The sequence below is a fragment of the Schistocerca cancellata genome, chromosome 11, assembly GCF_023864275.1.
Source record: "Schistocerca cancellata isolate TAMUIC-IGC-003103 chromosome 11, iqSchCanc2.1, whole genome shotgun sequence".
In the NCBI taxonomy this organism is placed as follows: Eukaryota; Metazoa; Arthropoda; class Insecta; order Orthoptera; family Acrididae; genus Schistocerca; species Schistocerca cancellata.
The window spans coordinates 175,716,082-175,733,954 of NC_064636.1; the positions used below are offsets into that span (position 1 = coordinate 175,716,082).

The window sequence follows — 17,873 nt, forward strand, 5'->3', positions numbered from 1 at the left end:
ACATTCATTTAGTGTCAACCAGAACCAATTTATATGGTATAACCACAGGATTTGTATATTTTCTCGAAAAGGCTTCCTGTGTTTCCATGCCATATTTTCCATATGCCTCTTGCTGTCACATTATATCTTCCGTGTAGGCGAAATGGTACTTTCGACTTGACATCGTGTCTCGCAGAGGTGACATTGGAGAATTTATGAGATAGACAATTATTAAATGTACCACAAATTTTATTCTTTAACATTGCAGAGCTGCTCTTCTATAACTACTATTGGCAGTCCACCTGTTCACAGATTTTAACCATCGCACTGTTGTCACAAAATTGTTCAATAATGGGTATGAGAAGGTTTAAACTTTTTTTCCTGAGGGGCATGCCATTTTCAGTGTAATTTATGTTACCAGCGTCAACAACAAGAGAATCCTGGTTTTCCAATAATAAGTACAATGAAAGGTATACATCAGTAGGTCTTATCTTCTTCCCCAGTAGCTGACAGATGTTTAATACTTTGGAGTGAGACATGTTGACATTTCCCACTACTGCAAAAGACTGATGATAGGTGGTTATCAAGACCTGTTACATACTCTAAACATACACGATTTTCACACTTCTGGTCACATGATAATCTCATCACTTGTAGTTATACCCTTACATTATGAAGGCTACTGTGTGCTGTTACCTAGTTAAACACACACAAAAACTGGTGCATAATGTATGTAATGTATGTGTATATGAAATGAATGGAAAAGGAATAATTCTTACTTTAATAAATATTCACTCTAAATTTCACCAGAATAGGAGTCTTTGGGTAAAGAGTAACAATATGCATGCAAAACATATACAGGTTGCTTAATATAATACATAGGTAACTTTATAGATTCATGACATGAAAGAAAAATTTCGATCATGTAAAATAAAACCTCTAGGTATTATTTGCCACAATGCATAAGTTTTCGCGTATAAAACTAACATGTAGTACTACAGCTCAAACTTAATTGCTCTATAGCAATAAAATTATGTTTTGGGAACATGTTGAAGCTACTGGTATAACTTGCAGTTTCAGGGGCACCAGTCAGCTGGAATAGTATGATCTCTTTAGCAAAGTAAAGCAAGGTTATTCCCATGTCCTGGTTGTTTATATTATTTTTAAGAAACTTGTCTTAGTTTGGTTAAAACCTCTGTACTGGGATAAAAAATTATGTTGTAATTTACACTATAGAGCAGTGGAGACTACATAACACTTTGTCCCATACATCACCTTTTTACAGTAAAATTGTTACCAATTTCCCCATGCTCTGTTCCACACCCCCCCCCCTCCCCCTGGTTGTTTTACTGCTGATGTTAGTAGATTGTAATTTGTTATGTACAAGTTGACTCTTCCAAATGTGCTTTAACTGGATTATGAATGTTTAAATAACGAAACAATACATTCACAAAAGTTCAAAGTGTGTCAAACAAGCTGCCCTTACTTGTATGTTTTCAACATTACTGAGTTTTTTCACTGGCTCATGTCCACCATCACATGACAGGGGTGGAGGTAACATCCTTTATAGTGGATATATACCAGAATTTATGTACCCACAGTTTAGGGCAGCCATGTGTGATTGAGATGTCACTGGGGCAGCCTTCTTGGATGTCAAATTGGGTGATAAACTACAGTGACAAGAATCCCATGGAAATCCAAGTGAGTCACAAATTATACCAATAAGTTTCTAAATAAACACTCTTGCTAACAATAGGTTGACAATCCACCCTAATATGATACTAAATTATAGCAATAACATCAACTGGGTGATAAACTGGATCCTAAAGAAACACTCTTATCTGCCTCGCCCAAAATAGGGTAACATAGCAACTCAGTTAAGGAGTAAAGTATAATAGTAAGGATCATAAATTGAGTAATAAATTGTACCATAAATAAACACTCTTTTCACCCACCCCCCACCTATAGGATAACAACTCACTCCTATTTGGGTCATAAATTATGGTGATAAGGAACACTCAAATAAATACTCTTATTGTGTTGTAACCAACAGCATAACAGTCCACCATTTCTATATAAGGCAACTGGCCTAGAGAGGGTGGGGGATAGAGAGATAAGGCTCATAGCCACACAGTCCCCATAGTTCCAACAGGATTATAATCTAGAAGGAGCTTGAAGAGCATGTTCCCACAGAACTTCTTGAACGGTACCCACCATAAGAAGTTGAGCCAACTTGTGTGCAGCTGGAGCAGAAAAGTTGGGGGACCTTCAACAGACAAAGAATAGATGTTGCGCCAATTAAGACAAATCTACCAAGGTGTGGATTACAAGACGACAATGACATTTTCTATTATTGTTGTGTGGTGCAGGATATGGCCAACATGTGTCCAGTGTGAGCAGAAAAGTTGGGGGATCATCAACAGACTAGGAATAGATGTTGCGCCAGTTAAGACAAATCTACTAATGTGGGGATTACAAGCTGACAATGACATTTTCTATGATTGTGGTGTGGTGCTGGATATGGCATAGAAATTTCATTGCCCTATCAGTTCTTATAAGCGAATCCTCGAGTATTTATTGGTGAGAGACAATACTGCTACTGACTTTGTCCAATACCGCGCCGAAAATTTTGGAAGAAATAACAGGGATAGAAGACTATGGCTGAAAACTTGCTCGGACGTGATAAAGTAAAAGTAAAGTGTGGTTGCTTTTTTATGGCAACTTAAAATGGTGTCATTACATATTCTTGCAGTTTGAAGCTCGTAATGATGGAACCAGCTTATGTAACCTGCCAGAATACTCGTCTTTCGGTAACTGTTCTGCTCTGAACTTCGTGGTGTCAGTTCTTTAAACACTACACCTAATCGGCACAAAATATCGAAGAACACGAGCTTTGAACAAGTTTGGGTATGGCACTACACCTAAGTGCAGTTTTTCTTCGAATTTCATTTAAGTGGTGTTTCCTGTCCTGTCCAATCTTTCAGTATTGCCTGCCATGGGAACAATTCGAGGACGATCACTACGAACCTCATCTTGGATGCCAGACGGCACCACCTGGCGCTCTTCAGTACTTACAAGCTCTGAATATTAGCCCTAGGTAGGACGTCAGTTTTCTATAGCACTATGCCAAACTTCTCAAAAACACTCGGAGAAGTAGACGTTGAGCATTTCTGACTCCTTCTGAGTACAAAATATTTCGACCATTTTTGACTGCCTCAGTGAGCAGCGTGCCAGTCTGAAGTTGGAGAGTCAGTGCTTCGATACTTCATAACTGGAACTTTCTCTTCTTCGCTCTTATTTTACTTGTATATCATCAGACTAAAGTATTAATTAACAAATGACATTCCGATACCGTCAAAGTTGCGCAGAAGTTTGTTTTTATTTAAATGGCGACCAGCTTCTGAACATGGTCCATTACCAAGCAATCCATGTGAGTGCTACCATAATGTATTTACGCTGGCCACATTGCATGTGTCAGCAGCTACGCGCAAGGCACTATTTGCATACGACAGTCCAGTACCGCACGCACATGCAGCATGACCAGTGCACAGAGATTATGGTAACACTATGTGAATGTTGCTGGGTTATGCAATCCAGCATACTAGAGGTGGGTTAATTAACGAACACTGAATCTGAATGAAAAGTTAAATTTTTGACAACCAGTTGCACGAAAATGTAGACAAAATAAATTAAAATTAGGTAGAAAATTGTGGGACATAAAACAAGAAATATAGGCAATTTTTCTATAAATTGAACAGTATTATTCACACAGATATATTTTCCATGAAGTAATGAAGCGTCTCTTAGTTTTGGGCCAAATTTTAATTTATTGTGAATATTGTGCTTAAATTTGTAGTTAAACATTTTAGTTTGGTAATAAATGTAGAAGTCAACTGAAATTAAAATTGCCTCTAGGGAGATCGATTCAGCGATTACAAGATTATTTCATGTACGGTCGCTGTCCTTCAAATCATGTAAGTACAAAAAAAAAAAAAAAAGTCAAAGACGGCCAGTCCCTAAGGACTCCTTATCGAAAGAATTTTTGGTAAAGATTTTCTTCTGAAGTAATTAATTCTGCAACATCAGTGTGTTTCATTTCTATGTTGGCCATATATTAGTGCCCTGTGGTGATATGATAGAAGTTACCATCACAGCATTCCAACAAAGGGTGTAAAGACAGTAGATAATGGTACAGCAGTAATTTTTATTACATAATTCGTTTCTTTCTTATTTATGAAACTTCTTCAGTAGCCTAATTCTACATCTACATCCATGTTCTGAAATCATGGAAAAGTGCCCGGGAGAGGGTACTCCGCACTGTACAATATATTTGTCTTTCTTCTGTTCCGTCAACACATGGAGTGCAAAAGAGTAATTGCCTAAACTCTTCTATCCATGCTGCAGTTATTCTAATCTTGCCTTGACGATCCCTACAGGAGAGATGTCTAAGGGGCTGTGCTAAGTTCCTAGATGTTGGTTTAGTGCTGGTTCTCTGAACTTTGTAAGTAGCGTGTCCCTCTTCAGATTTTTCAATACCTGTGTGAGTCAAATAAACCTGTGACCATTCGTGCCATCCTTCTTTGTATTCATCCAGTATCCCCTATCAGTCCTATCTGGAACTGGTTTGTACACACCTGAGTAATATTCTAGGATGGGTGGCGCAAGTGTGTTACAAGCATCTCCTTTGTAGACACCGAACTTAAGTCTATCACCTGCTTTACGTACGACTAAGCGTATATCATTCTGTTTTGTATCACCATAGACGGTTATATCTAGGTATTTCTGTGAGTTAAATGATTCTAATTTATACTGTAGTCATGAAGTACCATTTTCCTGTTTTCTGTAAGTTCATTATTTCACATTTCAAGACATTTCAACAATGATATTCCACATAAGTGTGTAGTATTAAAAGTATGTAAAAAAATTAGGTACCTTGTCGTCGAAGCCGTGTGTGATCTCGTGGCCAATGATAAAGCCGATGCCACCGTAGTTCATGTACTTGGGGCGGTCAGCACTGAAGAAGGCTCCTTGGAGGATGCCCGCTGGGAACACTGTGGAACCCACACACACACCTCCATCACTACATGTAGTGCTGGTATGGACAGAGTCTCCACCACCACCATCTAGTAGTCTAGTAATTACTCACTAATATTCAACAACAAGCATATATCTCTTGTCCAAATGACAAACCTAGATGGTACGAAAGGAACACTAAACAGTTGATCAGGTGACACAGTATGAACTTTCTTGTGAATGAGGTTCACAGAAATACATCCAAACTAGTGGACACGTAGTCACAGACGCTCCCAGTTGGCGTATAGAATGCATTGCTGGGACTTTGGAAGGTTACTGAAACAGACAGAACTTTGTTGATGCTATCACATCACCATCATCATACACCAGACATCCACTGCTCGATAACGCCATCCTTCAGACTTCTCCTCACATTCTGGCCACCAGCTGTTCACACCCATGACACTGCTTCTTTCCTGATGTCACATCCCAAGCTCTCATCAGGCAAACAGCTCAGTCTTTCCCCATGTCTGAGAATCAAGCAGGCAACTCCCTTGCTCCGTCTGCCACGCATTCTGCTAGCCACATGTCCTGCCCACATCCGTCAGTATGATCACCACGTCACACCTCCCTATCCAGATTGTCCCCTGACCCGTCTGTTTGTCTCCCAAGATGTATACCTTATACATATTTGTAATGAGATCTGTGAAGTGATTAAGACGCATGAGCATATAGTCCCAGTTGATAGAGAATAAATGCATGAGATTTGAACAATATATTTAAGAGGAATGCAATAAAGCAATTAGTAATAGTAATATTAATAGTAATACAATTGTACTTGCAGAAATCTTGCTTGGTAGTTGTAAAACGTTTTGTGTATTTCGTCCTACGAAAAATAAGCATCCTGTAGGGCTTCTGAAAGATTTTCGTAATGTGTTACCCAGATATTGATCGGATAAAGAAAAAGTGTCATTTATAAAATGTCATCTGGGTAGTGAAGAATATAGGTGGGCACCTGAAGTCGCGGTAATCTGCGATTTAATATCAGAATATGAGCTGGTGTTCTTTTCTGAATTTTTGATTAACGATAAACAGCAACCTGTATTGAGGGATTTCTTGGAAGGGAAGAGCAGTATCCCACAGATAGAGAGCTTAAAAGTGAGTTACTAAGATAAAATATTGTTGTAACAAATTGGATGCTGAGGCAGTTATGGCTTGGTCCTGAGAATAAATGGCCTACACAGGTGCAGCAAATGGTGGTTGCCTAGAAACAGTTTTGACAGATTTACTAATTTGATGGAAAGTGTTCAGAGAGTTTTAAAAAAAGACACTACTGAAAATTTACTTGACTAGATGGGTGCAAGCAACAGAAACGACAGGCATAGAAAGCCAAACACATGGAATGTCAATCGTGACTGGGAGCAGATACATTATACAGATGGAAATGATGAACACCTAGACAGAAGTGAAGGGTAAACTCATCTTGAGAGAGTGTGGCCAGGAAACAGGGATTATCTCCTGTTGAGGTTGGACAGGAGCAACATTGTGAGCTGGGGAAGGGGGGAGAAGGGGGAAGCCACAAGGCACCACACATTTGGAGGACCTAATGGAAAGAACAAGAGATTGAAAGGAGAATAGAGATGAAGCAGCGAGTTCTTTAAGCTGCAGAAGGGGAGGAAGACTAAGGGTTATTGGGAATGGAAATAATCAGACAGCTCAAAATATAGCTTTAAATGAAGGGAAAGATAGCTCCAAAAATATTTAGAGAAGTGACAGAAAACCTAAATGTGGATGGCTGGATTTGTAATGGTGTCCTCAACGCAAGTCCAAAGCACTAAGGGATTTATTAATTTTATGGGAAGTATTCAAGGAGTTTAAACCATTGAAGAGCCAAGAAACTACAGCAGATTTAATACACCGGATAAGAGTGAACAATAGAAATGACAGGCATAGTATGCTAAACACGTGGAGTGTCAATATTGACAGAGTAGCCTGCAGTGTGAGAAGGAAGAGGATAGAAAGTTCGAAGAGGAAGAAAAAATGGAAAACGAGTATGAGGGGAAACGGAAACATAGTACGCAGGAATTTGTTTCTGATGAAGATGGTGTGTAAGTTAGTTAATCTGAAAATAAGGGTGATGAGTCAGTCATGGACAAAGTAATACTGGCAAAATATCTGGAAGGGCGTTGCAGTCTGAAACTGTTGGACAGACTGGGAAATCTGTGAACCATACATAAATGTGAAGAACGAGATTAGCTGGACGTACTCGACTGTGGTAGGTGACTGCACGTTAGTGCAAAATCATTAGATGCAGAGCAGGTCCTTCATGGAGGAAGTGAAAGGGGACCACGTATTCACTCAGCTAAGCTGAAATAGGGGTGATCCCATGAAAGCTTCCCTAGACAATGGAAATGTTGTGTGTGGGATATCACAGACATGGTATGAGTCAATGGCTAAGCAGATGAAGTTGCAGACCACACCAGTAACAGGAGTGAATATTGTTGGGGTGACAGGTAAGTTGGTGAAATCAATGAAGTGGAAAGTTCCATTGCACGTTTCAATATTAGAAAACAGAATTCAGGTATTACTCGCTCCTCTGCGAATCGTAAAGTTGTTTTTTGGGATAAATGTAAACGCCATGTGGCTTGTGCCTCCCGTCGGGTAGACCGTTCGCCTGGTGCAAGCCTTTCGAGTTGACGCCACTTCGGCGACTTGCATGTCGATGGGGATGAAATGGTGACACAGCTCAGTCCCTGAGTGGAGAAAATCTTTGACCCAGCCAGGAATCTAATCCGGGTCGTTAGGTATGACATTCCGTCGCACTGACCACTCAGCTACCAGGGGCGGACGCTTTTGGGGTAGATCTGCTCAATAAAATAAAAGGAAAGATTGGCTTTGAAAATGAGTGTTGTTTTTCTGTCAGTTTAGGGGAGTGTGTTCAGGATTTCCATTTGTTGCCAAGGCAGATAAAAATGTGGTAGAACTACCTTTACACTGTCGTGATGAAGATGCTGAAGGAATATGGCTGAGACCGACAGTGGTGTTGGTTGACTGGGAGGAAATGGTTATAGAGAATGTGGCAAATTCAAGAATGAGATTTTCACTCTGCAGCGGAGCGTGCACTGATATGAAACTTCCTGGCCTGATATGAAACTTCCTGTGCCGGACTGAGACTTGAACTCGGGATCTATGCCTATCGCTGGCAAGTGCTCTAATGTGGCAAAAATTTAATAATCTGCAATTAAACAGCGGGAAGACGCGATATAGGTTTCTACCAGAAAAAATGCCCTTTATGATAGGCCAGGACTGGTGAACGGGTTTGAACGTAAATTAGAAGAGAGAGAGCATATTCCATCTTTTGTAAAGCTATATTCCAGGCTGGAAACCTACCTGTACCAGGGATAGTAGGATTATTGGGAGACAGGACTCTTAATAATAATTGGCAGGAACTACACCAGTATGCTTCTTTCAATAGTTTTAATACTTTTATAGAAAGAAAGATATTCACAAGTCTACATGGAGTGCACAAGGATCAATGTCTCTGCTTGACAATATACTAATTAATGATAAAACAAAGGATCTCAAGCAAGATGTAAGTTTTCATAGAGGAAGTGAAGTAGGTAGCGATCATTTCGTTTTAGGCAATACCATAAGGCTATGCTCAGGAGAGAGGAAAAGACGGTTGGCGAGAGCAAGGCGAGTGCCACCTGTTGTGGATCAGAAGAACTTCAACAGGAAACTTTTCACATTCTACGTGACTGACATCTTTAACTGAAAAACTTAAACCAGACCAGAGAGGTTTAAATATGAAGCAGCAACGATGTGATTCTCAAGATATGATGATTCTTTTTCATTACATACGAATATTAGGATTATTATTTTTCAATGCTATGATGGAGAAAGAGTTGTTATGGGTTGTTCTGCAATAATAATAGCAAACTTTGTACACTGACATAATTTCGTTAAAAACGAAATGCTATAAATGGAGGTGAAATACGAGGAATTATGTTAGTAAACTGAAAGTAAATAGGAATATTTCTATTCTAGACCATTAATTCAGATTACAACTAGCTATTTTTTTAGGAAAGGTTTCAACTACGCTTTAGTGTGTAATATTTATAGGGCTGCATGTTCCTATGGTACAGGGAATCATTAATTTCAAATCTGGACCACATTGTTGTTTCGTGGGGCAGATTACAACTTTTGAGATAGCTCTGTAGCTTGGCATCTTGTATTGAAGAAAGTCAAATTAAGACACCGATATCACCAGACTTGAACTATCCTGGGCAGTGGTAATCTTTACCCAGTGATTCTGGCCTCCCAGTTTGTAAAATGTAGGAGATGCAAAACACAAAAAGAGTTAGGGACATATTTTTTCTATCTATTGATTGTAGCCTTGTCTGTTATCTAGCTGCCATTGAAAATTTTAAAAGCAAAAAAGTACTTCTTGTGAAGCAGAGTTCACGATTATATTGCTAATTTCACTAAACGGCTAACTCACTTTCACTTTTGGATACAGGTTGTAAGCCCCATACTCTTATGACTGTTTCCTTTTAAATATTTAGGATATTAAAACACTCCATAGACATCGTGAATGAAGTCTGATACATATGCTGTTTGTAACCCAATTATATGGAATCATAATTTCTATTGAAGATAATATCTTTTATTTTTAATTAATAATTGAATGAAAATGCTACTATTTTCAAAAAAATAAAATTGGGTACAAATTGTGAAACATCAGATCAAAGATTTCTAAAGATTGAACAGTGTTGTAGATGGGGCAGTTATATTCATTGAACAACTAGACCATTTGTATCCCTGTAACAAATTTTAATTTATTTTCTAATGAACAGTAAAAACAAACAGAATTAGTTTGCAAGCTCTTTTTTGTTATGTTTTAAATTCTTTATTTATGATTTATAATTTTATAGTAATACACTAATATTAGTGTTAGTATATAGTTAATTATATAACAGTATAAGTAAAAATATTATATATTAATTTACTGTTTTAAATTATTTATTAAATTAATTTTATAGGTTGTTAATTTTTCTTAATCAATCATGGTTAAAGGTTTATTAATTGACATTAAATTTGATAAAATATATTTAACTGATACAAAAGTAATAGAAAATCATTACAACAAGATTACAATGACTGCACTTTGAAATCATTTGTATGCTGTCACACTTTAGGTGGTGTGATTAACAGAGCTCTGAAACCTGATCTTCGATGGTGATTTTTCAAGGTTTTTTGAGAACTGTGTCATACTGCTTCAAGAAACTGATCTCTGGGCTCAGACTTTCAATCATCTGAATGTGGAGCAAAGTGGAAAAGGCCACCATCTAAGTTTTCCTTGGAAGTCATTTTTCAGGACTATGTTGGAACGCATGCACGCGCGCGCGCACACACACACACACACACACATATGAACTGGATCTCCCACGTCTCACTTCCATCTTCTATCCTGCTTGGTTTGTCTGGGAGAACAAAGAGATAATCAACGCTTTCCCCCCCTGCAATTACCCTCTTCATTACAGAATGAGACAAACGAAAAACAAAATTGATGTAATGTGCCATATAGTCGCAGCAGTAATAAAAGCAATGAATCTTGGAAGTGTAAACTGTGAGACACACACAAAAAGTGCCCTTTGGATCATCCAAATCTTGTACGCTGCAAATGCCACTTTTCTGGCAGCACAGAGGCTACAGTACAGAGTACTCACATATGGAGTTCTCACTGGGGTCGTAGAAGGCGTTCACAGTAGCTGACGCTCCATGGGTGGTCCATGAAGTCTTGTTGATGGGCTGCCGCAGTTGACCAAAGGAGTAGTCCATCAGGAACTTGGTCACGTTGAGCAAGCTCTCCAGGTAGAGGGTTGAGTTGACGTCCAGCTACAATGGAACACTCATGGTCCAAACACTCATTAAGACAATAGCAGAGTAGTAGCTTACAGGGAGAGAGGTATGCATGGCGACCAAGGGAAGACTATTGTTCTGTCCGCTTACTGGCAATCTGCTGGAAAACCTCTGCATGTGGTACTGGAGGACTTTCTTGTGTGATAGATCAGCCTGGTAGGGTTCTCCACTGGTGTTTGGAAGGGTTATTGCATAGCATGAGACGTCATCAAACTACTGGCTTACAAAATTCTGCAGAGTAAATAGGGCAACTATGATGGCCTGACACTAACTGCCAAGGCATCTGCATTGGAATCCCTGTGCATGAAAGTTTTACAGACTGGTCACAGTTGAATATGGCAATGACCACCGATGGAAGTGGGTAGGGTACTGGTAAGGGAGAGACTGGGAATTCGAACGAGTGTCCTGTCCAAACATTTTCTAGTGTTTCCTGGGTGACTATGACTCGCAGACGGAAGTTTTGAAATGTGTTTTGCTAACTCAACTCATAAGTCTTTTGACTCAACAGTTTGAACTACACTAGTCTCAGAGACTGTTGCTGCACGTTGTAGCGAAGCAAGAGGTACCAAATTTGTTATAAAAGTAAATTAGTCAACGGACAATATTTTTTAGTACTGGTATTTCGTTCATTCCAAGCAAGTATAGATTCGTGACGTCATCGTCCAGACATGAGTTGACTGTAATCTGAATCCGTTTTAGACAACTAATAGTTTATGTCAGGCGATAAAATTTTATTGATTGTGAAATATAAGTTCTTGAAGATTATTCATAATGGCAAATGTTTAGTTAGCAACTGAATGTCATATTTTATCTGTCTAGTATAAAGATGTTTTGGTTTTTGTATGCACAAAAAGAGTGTGAATTTATTTGCAGATTTTACTCTGAGACGAGTGCCAAAAGTGCGCGTGTACACTCCGCTGACCTGTGCGGTGAATTTTATTTTGTGATTTTGACCCGAATGGAGACAAATCCAGTTTCATTTAGACTTTACGTGAATTAGACACATCACGTTACGACAAAAGAGTTGTTTAGCCCATTAGGGAAAACTGAAATCCGCGCGCTCGATTTGAAATAAGTTACACGCTAGTGCGTGATCGAGCTGTCAAGTAAATAGCGTACAATAGTTGGAAACGCGCTTGGACTTAATGCACAATGTTGGAAATTAATTTTGAGACAAGAGCTGATTTTGACAAAAATGAACCGAAAGTTCATTCAAAATATCGAGGTTGTGTTTTAATTGAGACAAATATCACCTTATTGATTACGTTGCCTAGCAACATTGTACGCAGGTTAATTAATTCATTAGATTTGCAACGTAGTAGGTCCCATTACACACACAAAATTTTACACGGAATTTGCTGATCGCACGAGAGTATGAGAGTGTCTTTCTTTCCAGAAGTGCCAATAAACCGGCAGTTTCAAAAGTTAAGTTACTAACTATTGCGTAACTTCATTGGTATTACATTTCACTGACGAATACTATCCTTACTAAGAAATGAACATTAACTGCGAGTAGGTTAACTGGACAGATTATTAGTCGGAAACGAATTCGCCCCCAACAGATTGTACCACGCCACTACTGAACTTGTAGCGTGTCTCTTCACAAGAGGGCTCAAGAAGCCGCGATAAACAAGAAGAATAAAGAAGAGGCACCGGTATAACGTCCATATTAGAATATATGGCATTAACATTCAGGATGTGGGGGTTGTGAGACTGTAATCATGGGCACCCAAAATGTTTGGTATTTCCAGCTTTTCTCAGTTACACTAGTCTCATAGTATTTCCAAACAGCAAACGGAAAACTTTGGAAGTGCGCTTGCTAGTTCTTCTCTGTCCATTGGTGTGTGCTACCCACTTATTAGGTCAGCAGGAAAAGCCAAAAACTGCCATTGGAAAGAGTTTCGAGAGAGGAGTTTGTCAATAAAGGAGCGCAGATTGGGATTTTCAAGAGTAGCAGTGGTGGTTACAATAACAAACTGGGAAAGCCGCAGAGATTTGTGCTCGGTGGCAGAATATGAGTTGTTAATGCTGACGGCTGACGTTTCAGTTGGATACTGAGGCATGCATATTGCCAGCCATAATATGGTGATCAGACTCCGAGGCCCTCGAACACCAGATCAATCAAGACTTGTTGCCACTGAGTCGTGGCTTCAGACATTCTCATTTACATCCGGACAAACATTAAGATGTTCAAAATGGTTCAAACGGCTCTGAGCACTATGGGACTTAACATCTGAGGTCATTAAGATGTAAAGAGATGCAAAGTTTTTGTATGCGATGGAGAAGTGAAGTTACTAAGATATACTATTGGAATTCAACCTACAGAAAGCAACTACTATTGGTTTTGTTATGTTCCAAATAAGTTTTGTCTGAGTTTTGTCATCCTCAGAGGATACTGTCTGTTTAAGAATATGATCTTTTCCCCAGCGGTGGTTAGCATATCGAAAAACAGGTATTACTATTAATATGCCGATGGCGATGGCATTGGAGAAATGATACCTGTTATGCTCTGTTGTTACTGTTGTAAACCTGTAGAGTTTTGGCTGTTTGGCTCTATGCCAAGATGTGCCAAATCTAAAACATGATGTTGGTTTATTAATAGACTGTTATTACAACCATGTATTGCGGTACGTAGAAACTATGATCTTCTGGAATAAATTCAACGAGGCGGCACTCATTACATCGTGATGATGCGCTGAATGCGTGGTCAGACGCATGAAACGGCTAAAAATACGTTTCTTGTCCGCCTTGGCTGTCCAAAGCAATCCCTTATAAGGAAGCGTTGCCTTATCTCTAGCCTCTGATTATATAGTAGTCAGAACAGAAACTCCAGAATGGCCTGACACGAAGGTGATGCTGTAGGAGAACGTGTGTGGGGAGAGACACACCTGTGGCAAGAGCGTGTTGTAAATTGTGCACACGTTATTTTACTGTAATTTTTCCCCATAGTCACTGAGGTGTAATTGTAGGTGGTGCATATTTCACAAGGGTAGTTCTCGTGATAAATAAAGAAAATATGCTACTGCTAAGGAATTTTCAAATCTATATTGCCAGCAGCCAAGCAGCCTATTAAACTTGCAGCGATCCTCACTGCAATCAACGAGACTGCTGTCAATGGACCTACAACCATGTCACGTCTTGTGCGTAAGGGACGCGTCTACAGAAGAGGCAAGGTGAGTGGAAAGAACGCTGGCATGTGAGGCTGAAGTGTACACGTCCACCTACAACGCCTGCGTGAAACACAATGAGGTGACAGATGTAATGGGACCGTGGTATGCAAATTTAAGGATTGCGGTAGTATCGCCTACACCAGGTATAAAAGAGGCAGTGAAGTGGCGGAGTTGTCATCTGTGCTCACGTGATTCATGCGAAAGGGCCTCCTACGTAATTAAGGCCACACGACGGCAATTAACAGACTCTGAACGCGGAATGGTAGTTGCAGCTACATGATTGGCGTATTACATTCGGAAATCGTTAGAGAATTCAGGGTTAAAGAGATTCAAAACGTCAATAGTGTGGTGAGAATAGCAAATTTTAGGCATTATCACTCACCACAGACAACACAGTAACTGATGGCCTTCACTTAACAAGCGAGAGAAACTGCGTTAGAATAGAGTTATCAGTGCTAACAGACAAGCAACACTGCGAGAAGCATCAGCAGAAATCAGTGTGGGACGTATGACGGAACATATTCGTTGGGACGTTGGCACCGGCCGCGGTGGCCGAGCGGTTCTAGGTGCTTCAGTCCAGAACCGCGCGACTGCTATGGTCGCAGGTTCGAAGCCTGCCTCTGGCATGGATGTGTGTGATGTCCTTAGGTTACTTATGTTTAAGTAGTTCTAAGTTCTAGGGGACCTATGAAATCAGACGTTAAGTCCCATAGTGCTCAGAGCCATTTGAACCATTCTTTTGGCGTTGGCGAAATTTGGCGACCAACGCGAATACGTTTCGTAACATCTTCACATCAATTGCAGCGCCCCTCCTTGGCTCGTGACCATATTGCTTGGACTAGACTACTGGAAAACTGCGGCCTGCTCATATGAATCTTGGTTTTAGTCAGTAAGAGCTCATGGCAGGGTTGAGGTGTAGTGCAGACACCATGAAGCCATGCACGCAAGTTGTCTGCAAGTCAATGTGCAAGCTGGTGTTGGCTCCACAGTAGTGTTGGCCGTCTTTCCACGGAATGGACTAGGTCCTTTGGTCCATTGGTTATGTATGGTTACTTGGAGACCACTTGGAGCCAATCGTGGACTTCATGTTCCCAAACAACGATGTCATGTGACTGCGCCACAATTGTTCACAACTGGTATGAAGAGCATTCTGAACAGTTCGAACGAATGGCTTGGCCACGCAGATCTCCCAGCATCAATCCCCTCGAACATCTATGAGACATAATGGAGAGACCTCTTCTTGCGCAAAATACTGCATCTGCAACACTTCTGCAGTTATGGACAGCTATAGAGGCAGCATGGCTTACTGTTTCTGCAAGGGACTTCCACCGACCTGTGGAGTCCACGCTACGTCGAACTGCTGCACTGCGCCGGGAAAAGGGAGGTCCGACAAGATGTTAGGAGGCACGCTTGACATTTGTCACTTCATTGTGTTTGGCTGCTACTATCAACCCACTCGATAACGTTTTCCGCAGTCATGACGAACAGAGATCGGGTATGCTGTGATAACGGAACCACATTTCGAGTTAAGGATGTCTGACGATTCTGATCCCCCACTGGAAGGTGGAAAGCTACAATAGATTTGTAAGAACTGAGAACTGTATGAATAGAACTGCCCCGTCACACACATGTCCCCAAATGGTTAGCAATTAAGTTTCACTTCAGACACCTGTATATACAGACCAAAAATTCACCAAATCCGTGTGGTGTGTTTTGTACAAGACAACGCCATCTGTCCATTACAAGACTACTGATAGGCAGCTACAATTCTCATATGTTTTTGTAACCACCCCACAATCAGTGCCACATGAAATGTAACGGAAACATCACATAATACATTTCTTAACTTAGTTTCAAAGTTTCAAATGGGAGGCGATCATCCATGTCTTACACAGAGTAGTATATCCTGCACCTATCCTATGGCACTTTATCAATGTTCCAAACAGCTGCTTCTTTTAACGTTATTGATCAGAGCAGTTTTAATGATGAACTGTTGGGTGCATAACTCATTAATCTTGAACCAGATGTTCTGATGTTCAGATGTGAGTGAAATCTTATGGGACTTAACTGCTAAGGTCATCAGTACCTAAACTTACACACTACTTAACCTAAATTATCCTAAGGACAAACACACATACCCATGCCCAAGGGAGGACTTGAACGTTCGCCGGGGCCAGCTGCGCAGTCCATGACTGCATAGCCCTAGACCACTCGGCTAATCCCGCGTGGCAAACTTGAACCCTGTTCCTTAAACCACGTTTGCCCAAATCGATCGAATAATTTTTTTTTATTCGCTAATGATGAGACCTTAACAGATAATACAGCTGCCTGATATAAATGTATTTATTACTTCTTCTTCTTCATCTTCTTCTGCATGAATCCAGTAACTTTGGTCCATGTAGGACATTTACTTACAAGAGTGGTCTTTTGTATGAAGGTCTTCTTCCTATCTTCCTGGTACTTTATCAGTTACTCGTCCTAATTCTGTTACCACCTGCACAGACTTGCTAACTAATAAGTTTCACTGTGAAACACCGATGTTCCATATTACATTTACATCTACACTAATCAGCCAGAACATTATGCCCACCGATCAACTATCGATATAAATCCACCCTGGCGATATCAGTGTCATATGGCAAGGATTGACTGCTACTCACACACACATATGATGCATATACACTCCTGGAAATGGAAAAAAGAACACATTGACACCGGTGTGTCAGACCCACCATACTTGCTCCGGACACTGCGAGAGGGCTGTACAAGCAATGATCACACGCACGGCACAGCAGACACACCAGGAACCGCGGTGTTGGCCGTCGAATGGCGCTAGCTGCGCAGCATTTGTGCACCGCCGCCGTCAGTGTCAGCCAGTTTGCCGTGGCATACGGAGCTCCATCGCAGTCTTTAACACTGGTAGCATGCCGCGACAGCGTGGACGTGAACCGTATGTGCAGCTGACGGACTTTGAGCGAGGGCGTATAATGGGCACGCGGGAGGCCGGGTGGACGCACTACCGAATTGCTCAACACGTGGGGCGTGAGGTCTCCACAGTACATCGATGTTGTCGCCAGTGGTCGGCGGAAGGTGCACGTGCCCGTCGACCTGAGACCGGACCGCAGCGACGCACGGATGCACGCCAAGACCGTAGGATCCTACGCAGTGCCGCAGGGGACCGCACCGCCACTTGCCAGCAAATTAGGGACACTGTTGCTCCTGGGGTATCGGCGAGGACCATTCGCAACCGTCTCCATGAAGCTGGGCTACGGTCCCGCACACCGTTAGGCCGTCTTCCGCTCACGCCCCAACATCGTGCAGCCCGCCTCCAGTGGTGTCGCGACAGGCGTGAATGGAGGGACGAATGGAGACGTGTCGTCTTCAGCGATGAGAGTCGCTTCTGCCTTGGTGCCAATGATGGTCGTATGCGTGTTTGGCGCCGTGCAGGTGAGCGCCACAATCAGGACTGCATACGACCGAGGCACACAGGGCCAACACCCGGCATCATGGTGTGGGGAGCGATCTCCTACACTGGCCGTACACCACTGGTGATCGTCGAGGGGACACTGAATAGTGCACGGTACATCCAAACCGTCATCGAACCCATCGTTCTACCATTCCTAGACCGGCAAGGGAACTTGCTGTTCCAACAGGAAAATGCACGTCCGCATGTATCCCGTGCCACCCAACGTTCTCTAGAAGGTGTAAGTCAACTACCCTGGCCAACAAGGTCTCCGGATCTGTCCCCCATTGAGCATGTTTGGGACTGGATGAAGCGTCGTCTCACGC

At 41.3% G+C, this 17,873-nt stretch overlaps 1 protein-coding gene across 3 annotated transcripts in view; it reads right to left on the minus strand.

The window, feature by feature from the left end:
- LOC126108531 (neprilysin-2-like) overlaps positions 1-17,873 on the minus strand; it is a 247,419-nt gene that overhangs the window by 21,725 nt on the left and 207,821 nt on the right. For all 3 annotated transcript variants that reach the window (XM_049913809.1, XM_049913811.1, XM_049913810.1), the window contains 2 exons: positions 10,722-10,890; positions 4,912-5,030 (listed from right to left, as the gene is read on the minus strand). In XM_049913809.1, coding sequence (XP_049769766.1) covers positions 4,912-5,030; positions 10,722-10,890 — 288 coding nt within the window. The remainder of the gene's footprint in view (positions 1-4,911; positions 5,031-10,721; positions 10,891-17,873) is intronic.